Source organism: Chelonia mydas, chromosome 4 (assembly GCF_015237465.2).
Source record: "Chelonia mydas isolate rCheMyd1 chromosome 4, rCheMyd1.pri.v2, whole genome shotgun sequence".
Lineage (NCBI taxonomy): Eukaryota > Metazoa > Chordata > Testudines > Cheloniidae > Chelonia > Chelonia mydas.
The window spans coordinates 113,122,845-113,131,994 of record NC_057852.1 but is presented as its reverse complement, the minus strand read 5'-3'; the positions used below and the strand labels follow the sequence as shown (position 1 = coordinate 113,131,994).

At 50.2% G+C, this 9,150-nt stretch overlaps 1 protein-coding gene across 1 annotated transcript; it reads right to left on the bottom strand.

Annotated features, from left to right (window-relative positions):
* Positions 1-4,571: 4,571 nt before the first annotated feature.
* NKX3-2 (NK3 homeobox 2) lies at positions 4,572-8,534 on the bottom strand. Its single transcript, XM_037896438.2, has 2 exons — positions 7,676-8,534; positions 4,572-6,024 (listed from the first exon to the last, which is right to left on the bottom strand). The coding sequence occupies exons 1-2, from the start codon at positions 8,130-8,132 to the stop codon at positions 5,549-5,551; spliced, it is 933 nt and encodes a 310-aa protein (XP_037752366.1). The 5' UTR covers positions 8,133-8,534; the 3' UTR covers positions 4,572-5,548.
* Between the last annotated feature and the right edge of the window lie 616 nt (positions 8,535-9,150).

Sequence of the window (9,150 nt, the reverse complement as noted above, 5' to 3'; positions counted from 1 at the left end):
GCATGCTTTGCAATTAGGGTGATTTTTTTTAACATGACATTTTAGCTTGTCTACGCTAAATTCCGCAGATCCCCCAGCATCTGTGGATTTCTGTGCTCAAATACGCCTCTTTTGTGCCTGTTCAACAATTTGTTACATTGTTTATCTACAATTTTATGCAACGGCTGCAAATAAATGACGTCTCCTTCGGAAGACGCTGCAAATTGCCAGCCCTTTATGGCATCCGTTTCTGGAATCGTAGGGACCCAGCGGTCCTACAGTCCTCAATCAGACAACTTTCCCATTCCAGTGAACTTGAGACGGGGTGGATTAATACAGACGTGTAGTCTGCAGGTACAGTCTCTGAAGCAGCTTTATTTCGTTAACCGAGCTTCGAAATGCGGATGTTTACTCCAGCTAGCCTTTGTGCTTGCGGTGCAATAGTGGCGAGATACCCTGACCCTAGGGAGTGCGTTTGAATGAGAAATATAACGGTGATTTCCAAGCTGCAGGCTTCTTAGCGGGAAGCGGGAAGTGAAATGAAAGTCCTCTTTTTATTGTCCCTTGCTAGCAAACACACACACGTACGTGTGTGTCTCCCCCTAGTCCCCTTTGAGCTGAAATGAAAACCTGACCCCAGTACGTTGTTTGTTCCTTGCCTGCAAAAGCACTTCCCAGCCCACAGAAATTCCCTCCTTGTATTTAGCCGTTCGCCCGTCAATAGAGCGGCAGAGGCCAAGTTACCGCCATTAACCTTTTCATCACCTTTGCTCCCAAAAAATTCCTTATCACAGTTCACGTGGATTCCCTTGGAACAAGGGCAGGTGCGATCTCTTGTCCACTGGGTTTTCAACGCTCCATTAAGCACAGGCCCAGTGTCGCTGAGATGGGCGAGGCTGGGGGGAACGGGACCGTGTCGAGGTCAGAGTAACAACGACGTGGAAGAACCGGACACAATGTGGTTGAAACCACAGTCTCCTTTGAACAAAGAGATTTAATTGTCAGTATTTTTTTCTTATGACATTTTAGGCTAGACTGATCTCTGTTTTGATTGCTTCTGCATCTCTATGGACACAGGGAAACATATCCTTTTATGTATGTGGATGTATATATATATCTATAGAAAGATACACAAAGATAAATACAATATTAGATCATACAACAATTTGGATTCTCTTCTCTTTAGTTGGAGCTTCTCGTTTTACTAATTGACTCTTTTTTTATATATATTTAAAAACCGTTTTCTGCCAACCAGTGGGTGGATATTTATTCACACTAATTATTGGACTGATTTGCAAGGTTTCCCGCTTTTGATATAAAAATCTCAACCAGGACACCTCTTTCAGATAAACTTAATCGGGTTTTAATCACTGAAATGTTGATGACCACAAGAAATGCATGTTTTGAGATGAAGGGCTGATTTTTAGTGTCAGTATCCTACTCTGTTACACCGTTGTAAATCCAGAGTAATTCTATTTACTTCAGTGAAGTTACGCTGGATTTACAGCGGATTTTTCCCTTTCAGGGAAAATAAAAAACAGATAATTATTTCTACATTGTAAAGTGTAAATCATTACTTTAAAAACCGGGGCGTTTATTTTAAGAATGATCAGTTTCATTTTCTTCTGGTTTAAAACACATGTACTGTTTCTCAAACAGGTTTTATCAAAGACAAGAGAAGGAAATTTTAGTGTTTTAATATTCGATAGCTGGATGTTAAAAAAAAAAAAGCCAAAACGTCAGAATAATTTCATATAGATCATCCTCGATATTGTTTACCTCTAGTAAAAAGCACCATAAACTATGCGTTATGAATTCAAAGACAACTAGTTTGATTCTTTATCATACATGTGCATAGTTACAGCTCCCAAAAAGCAAAGCCCTGTGTAATGTTATGGCTACAGAGACGCATAAATCTACACTTTCCTTTCATTTTACGTTTTCCTACAGCACTATATGGGTGAAAAAAATCACTCAAAAAACACGTTAAATTATAATCAAAAGAAAGCTTCAGCATAACCCACAGAATCATAGAATATGCGGGTTGGAAGGGACCTCAGGAGGTCATCTATTCCAACCCCCTGTTCAAAGCAGGCCCAATCCCCAATTTTTGCCCCATCCCTAAATGGCCCCCTCAAGGATTGAACTCACAACCCTGGGTTTAGCAGGCCAATGCTCAAACCACTAAGGTATCCCTCCCTCCAAAACTACTACAAAAAAAAACTTAGAAACCCAAACGCATCCTTCAAATCGCTACCCAAGAGCTGGGGCCAGATCCTCCTCTGGTGCAAATGATCATCACTCCTTTGAAGTCAATGGCGCTCTGACAATTTACACCAGTTGAGACGGTCTGAGTTAGCGTTAGTAAGAGAAGATCCTGCGCCTTCATGCGTGCAGAAGCTGCAACCATGAAAAGAAAATCGGAAAAAAATGTTAAAACGTGTGTTGAGAGGAACGATGGGTTATCGGGAACTTTAAAGGGGCAGAGGGGGCCTCGAACTTGCAACCCAAAAGTCCCATTCATTTTCTTTGGAGCTTCGCCTGAGAAAATACTTTAGGCCTAAGGAATTGCGTTCCATTTCCCTCCCCCGCAACATAATCGAAATAAAACAACCCCCACCTCCTCGTTCCCAATTCGCTCCCCCTCCTCCCCCCCGCCAGACCCTGCTGGAGTTTCTGAACATTTTCCTTGCAGGAGTAATATTTGTACATTGACCACGGGAAACGTACAAACTAGATTGCGTGAAAACTGATATTTACAAGGAAGAACAAAACTCTCCCCAACTCCACTTGCCAAGGCAAACTACTCCCTGGGGTTACGAAAGATACCTCAGCGCAGGGGAGCCGCTGGGGGTGGGCGGTGGATTTCCAGGTCTCTCCTCCCACCGAGGAAATCGCTGCTAGAGAATTCCAGCTGTTCACGGCCATGCAGAGGGAAAGGAGAGGTTGGCCTTCCCTGAATAATTTAAAGGAGGAAGATGAATCTCGGAGTATGCAGACCTATGTATATTCCGTGGGTGGGGCATATTCCATAGATGGGAGCACATAAACCCAACATCAGACGCTTAATTGTGGAGCCTTTGTGGAGTATAATAACCACCAAGAAAAAAAGGGTTCGTTAGCAAAGTAGCGTTAGGGATTCAGGGGGGAGGAGAAAGCATTGGGACATGGCTCAAGTCACGCACACGTCCAGAGGCATAAATATACTAAATTGCGTTCAGGTCTGCTTACAAAATCGGTTTCGCTACTTCGGTTCTTTCGAGCGATTCTTTTGTGTGAGAAGTATACGAAAGTCCCTGTCATCAGCCTGGAAGGGAAAGTAGTGTAACAAAAGAGGGCAGGGAAACGTGATGAGATCTTGGCAGCCGTCGCCCATTATCATGTGCCCGTGTCCAAGCGTCTCCACCCTGAAAAGGACTTCACTGCACGAAACAAGAAAGCCTAAATCTCTTTATTCGGTCCCGGACACGAATAGGAATTTGGACGGAATTATTAGACGTAATTTACGCGTGATACTCAAAAAAGCCGTGAGCCTTAGCTGGAAAGTACACAGTCATCGGTACACACACAACTCCCGAAGCCTCAAATTCTCCCCCAGTATTTTCCCCTGGTGTACAATTCCAGAGGAAATAAAACACTAGCAGGATCATGCTGCCACAGCATTTTGTAATCTTTTATAGATTTGTTTCAGGAACTTTTAGGGGATCAGTTCAAAGGAGGGAGGCTGCCCCAAGCGGCTATTTCATTTTTATACGGATTTCGTAGTTTAATTAAGAACTGGAAGTTTGGAAGGCGATTCTCCGCCTACCCGATCCAGTTGTGCAACTTTAAGCGTCGACCCCGGCTATGCACAGCGTGATGGGGTTATTAGGTAAGCACAGCACACAGAGAGTGGAAAATACACACACTTGGAATAATGATTTTGCCACTTTGTGGGTTGAAATTATTAAATAGGCTGCCGACGACTTGCTCAATACAATAATAAATAAAATAATAATCATAATAAAAAGCCTTCAAAATAATGATCAAAAATAAAAGAAAGGAAAGCTGCCCACCCACGCACATTCCTCCAGAGCGGATTGTGGATTGTTAATCGATCCAGTGCACAAAAACCTTACTCCTCAAGACCTTTCTAAAGCAAAGCGTACCCTCTGGATAAACTGCACTTTAAGGGTGTACAGTGTAAAAATCGAATTGTACTCGTCCAATCAAATATTTCGGAATTTATATTTTAGCCTATAATTATAGCGAGTATTCTGACTTCACTGCATCCTAAATGTAAGTTAACTAGACAGAGTACAAAATATTCAAACCTCTTTCTCAGAAAGAAAGGAGACCTATTGCCGTTCTGAATATATTGGATCAGATATATGTCAATACCTCTAACGTTAATGGTCCGCAGACTCACCCCAAAATGTATTGATCTAAACTGTCTTCCGCTAGGGAAATGAAACATTGTGTAGTGGAACAATAAGGGACAATCAGATAGTACTGCCAGTGTGGGAGACGAGAGAAGATACTTTCTAAACGAAAAATATCTGTGCGTATTTAGAATTCTATGTAAAACGCAGAAAGGACACGATGGACGTAACTATGTGTTAAACTAAAGTTTATAAATTAAAAAAGTACAGCGGATAGCTTACAAACATTCACAATTCATTTAAAGTAAATAATCTAGTTGAGTGCACAGTGCCAGTAAAAGAGGAAAAAGCCACGAATTACCTTGTAAGAAAGAGACTGTTATATTACTGAAGTAGATCACAAACCCACAGGATAGGTTTGCTGACGAATTTAAAGACAGAAAAAGAAAAGGCACTGAATGGTACTAATTTTCCCCATTAACTCCATTTTTAAAAAGCCTGACTAGAAATATTCACATTGAATATAAAAATAATAATAACTTTAGTACAACTGGAAAGTGCTAAAAACGCGTTACTTCTCCCTCCCCCAACCCCCACCAAGGAAAGATCCGAGGGAGAAAAGAGGTCTGGCTTTTTGATACAGGGCTCACCCTTTTGTGACACATCTGTCCTTTGCCATGGACCATGAAGAACAGGAATAACACGGGCAACAAGAGAACGGGGGATTTGAAAGAGGTTCCTTACATTCAGCACCATACAAGGCACACACGGTTTGCAACGATTTGGAAGACCAACAAACAGAAAAATAATCTTCCTTTCAGTCCATGGGGGGAGTCCTTGATCTCCCGTTCTGATCTAGGTTTCTTTTTCCTTTCTCTCACACCAGATTCGGCTCTCTATCAATCCGGAGCAACAATATCAGCAAAACAAAAACAAACAAGCAAGTCTACACGGAATAGAGTGACAACATGGATACCATGAACGAGTCGTGCCGAATTAGAAGAGTCCTCGGCTTGGGGAGGTGGGGGGAGGGGGAGTTTGCAAAAGTCACAACGTGGAAAGGAGGGGGAGGGGGAAAATTACCCAAATAACAATAATAAAAATAATCAAATAAAATAATAATAATAATAAATACTGTCCGGTGCATACAGTCCTGCAGCTGGGGCTCGGGGTTGCTTTGGATCGGAGAGGGCTGAGGCTGGTCAGTCTCATGGAGTCCCCGCGGCTGCGGTGCAGGTGGACAGGGCCCACCCGGGCAGGCAGTAGTAGGGGTAGTAGTAGGAAGGCTGCAGGGACAGCAGCGAGGGCGGCCTCAGCATCTCCCCCGGGTGATACTGTCTCTGATCGTCCCGCACCAGCACTTTCACCGCCACTTTCTTGGCGGCCGGGGCCGAGGCCAGCAGGTCCGCGGCCATCTGGCGCCGCTTGGTCTTGTAGCGGCGGTTCTGGAACCAGATCTTCACCTGGGTCTCGGTGAGCTTGAGCGAGGCGGCCAGGTCGGCTCGCTCCGGGCCCGAGAGGTAGCGCTGGTGGTTGAAGCGCCGCTCCAGCTCGAAGACCTGCGCGTGGGAAAAGGCCGCCCGGGAGCGCTTCTTCCGCGGCTTGGGGGCCGCCTGCTCCTCCTCCCCGGCCAGCAGCTTCTCGCACTTGCTGCCTCCGTCCTCCTCCTCCGGCGGGCTGCGATCTGCGGGGGAGAGCAACAGCCGAGATCAGAGACAGGGCAGGCTGCGGCAGAGCAGGTCACCGACCCAAACCCAGGGACAGTGGGGCGAGGGGAGATCGTCACCCCCGCAGTGCGGCCTCCTAGGCACCGCTCAGACTGCAGGCCTAGGCCCCCAGCAGGCCAGGTTCACGGGGAAGGTCACACAAACCCAGCGAGGCACGGCTCGGGGTTGAGGCACCAATGCACCCCCAAACCCAGCCAGGCACAGCTCAGGGGTAGGCCGCACTGCACCCTTCCTTATTCAGGCACAGTTCAAGACTTTTGACTGCTTGCTTTATAGGTCTCATTTCATCCCCGCAGGGAAGGTGACAGGAGACGCAGCCAGAAAGAGGGCCAAGCTGCATCCCCCAGCCCAGGAGTGTCTTAGGGGACCACGGCACCCCCTAGCCGGGGAACACGTTAGGATATGCCACTGCCCCATTCAGATAGCCCTCGCTCGGGGCTGGGGGGGGGGGGTGTCACAGGCTGGCACAGCTCCTCCCACCCTCACTGAGGTAGAGCTCCAGGGGCTCCTAGGCCGTTTCACACACACTCAGCTGTGCACACGTCTCATTCATAAGGAACAAGCGCTTGCAGGGCAGCTAGTGATCAGTAATTAGGGAGTATTTGTGGGATGGCTTATCTTTTGGGAGCACATCAGAGAGAGCAGGCTTGCTTTCCCCTGTGGTTTTGCATTTCTCTCCTTTCATTGCACTGTTCTGCCCCTCCCACCTCTGTCATCGGGATTTGTCTGGCACCCGGGGGCAAGGGGATGGCTCCCTCCTTTGCCATCCTTATTCTTTGTCGTCAATTGCCTGGCCCATCCTTTTAAAACATAAATAAATCCCGGGGGGGGGGGGCGAAGCGCCTCTGACCCAAGGCCTGTGGGAGTAAAAAGGCAGCTAGAAAACAGTTCACTTCTCACAAAGGGCAGGGAGGCCTCCAGCCGCCAGCAAGGAGCTTGACCCCAAATGCAAGGCGCGGTGGGGTTCTATTTCCTTTAGCACAAAGGAAACTTCTCCCAACGTCCAGTCAGGTGAATCTTTGTAACAACTTGTCTGACCAGCACTTCCAGATTACAGAGCTGGTGGCCGGTGGCTGGTTATTGTGACTGATCTATGTAGCTGTCCCATTCACCCCCAGGGTCTGTCCCTCTCTATTACGGGCTTTCTCTGAGTCCTTCTGCCCTCCCCCCTCCCCCCAAAAAATCTCTATTCTGATTCTCCTTCCTTGTGAGATGCCCGAGCTACAACCACTAGCCAGCGCCCGCGCTGGGAGAGCTCTGGAGAGACCGATTCTCCTTCGCCCTTGGGGAGGGGCCCGGCAGCAATCACAGACCCTGCCACGCCACGGCTCGGCCACCATCAGGAGCTGGGGACTGGTGGGCGCAGAGAGGTCTGGGCCAAGCATCAGGGTGCTGGGCATCGCCAGTGTCCGGGGCACCTGGGCACACAGGGAAACGGGTGTCCAGGGTCTCAGAGAGCTGATCGCAAACCCCAGGGGAGCGAGAGTCCCCGCTCTCTAAGGCACATGGAGCTCAGCGGCCGGCACTGGGGCGGGGGGGCATCAGGGCTCCACCCGCCTGCCACTGGGGGTCCTCCTCGGCCCCTGGCCTCTCCCCCCACAAGCGTACCTGAAACGCTGGCCGACATCTCGCTGTCACTGAGGCCCGGGGGCTCTTCCTCCTGATCCCTGGGCTGAGCCTCCCGCGCAGGCCGCCCCCGACCAGGGGCCTCTCTGGAGCGGGCGCTGTTGCCGGGCGGCCCCTGCGGCACCCCGGTGCTCTCCTCCTCCGAGCGCCTCTCGCCCTCGTGGTCGTCGCTGAGGGCCGAGTCCGAATCCCAGCCCGCCGGGGCTCCCATCGTCCTCGCCGCCGCCGGAGCAGCCCGGGGGCAGGCCCGGGCCGGCAGCAAAGCCTCGTCCGCCGCGCCCGCGCCCGCCCTCTCGCCGAACAGCCTCCAGCAGCAAGCCGGCGTGGTGGGGGTGGCCGGCGGCGGCCGCCCCGCCAAGTGCTGAGCGCGCTCCTCCTTCTTGTTGAGGATGGCCTGGATGGAGAAAGGCGTCAAGGCGTTACCGCTGCGGACAGCCATCTGCCCCGGGGGGCCGCGCGGGGGAGCGGGGAAAGAGACACAGAAGCGAGGGCTGCTGCCGAAGCGCCCCGGTGCACCAGCGCCCGCCCTGGCCCCGGCGCCAGATCCAGTCTCCGCCCGGATCCCGCTCCTTCAACTGGGAGACTTCATCGCCGCCCCCGGCTGCAGCCCCTGCTCCCCGGCCCGGAGAGAGCGAGCGGCGGTGCGGGGCTGGGGACGCTTTAATACGCCGTTCCCATGCAGCCCTCCCATAAGAGCCTGGCTGGCTGCCTGGCCTGGGGGCTGCCCCTGAGCCTCCCTCGCGCCTTCTCCCCGGCGGCAGCAGCGGGGTCCCGCGCGGCGCTGGACTTTTTCCTGCCTCTATCTGTTCCTTTGCTCTTTCCTGCTCCTTTTTCTCCCAGCCCCGGTGTCATTCCTCACCTATGAGTGACAGCCCCGACCCCGAGCCTTCCCATTGGGCAGCGCTCCGCGCAGGGTGGGAGTTGATTGGCGCGCCACAGCTGGAAGCTGTTGATCTTCAGACAGAACTGGGCGAGTTGAAGGGAGTCGGACGTGGGCTAGTTAACCCCTTCCTCCCTGGGGTGGGGGCAGCTTGTCCGTATCACCGGCGCCCTTCAAGCCTGGCGCGATCTACCAGCTACGAATAGACCTTCTGTACCCTAACCCAAGGGGTTTACAGAACTATATTAGGCCTTCAACTTTTCATTCTAAACCCGTGATGGCTCAAAGGATTGCCACGGTTTTCCATTTATAATGTACGCGGTCCTCTGACTTTCTATGTTATGGTTTCACCCACCCCAAACAAATGCTCCGGTTCCTTGTGAAAAACCATGTACTTAATCCGAATCAGTAGTTCTCAGAGTTTCGGGGGGCTTTCCCCTCCTCCTAGGTGTTGGTTAAATTAGGAAATCGATGTAGTGACCCGCTTTTAAAATATGGTTTAATTAAAAGTTGAAACAGTCAATGGAAACGTAAACAGTGTTCCAAATTAGGAAACCTTTGAAATGCGGCTCTCTAG

Bases quoted from the DNA above. Each gene is read 5' to 3' on its own strand.
- NKX3-2 (XM_037896438.2), bottom strand. From the start codon at position 8,132: ATGGCTGTCCGCAGCGGTAACGCCTTGACGCCTTTCTCCATCCAGGCC. The intron at 6,025-7,675 runs GTACGCTTGTGG...TCTCCCCCGCAG, and splicing joins GATGTCGGCCAGCGTTTCAG to ATCGCAGCCCGCCGGAGGAG.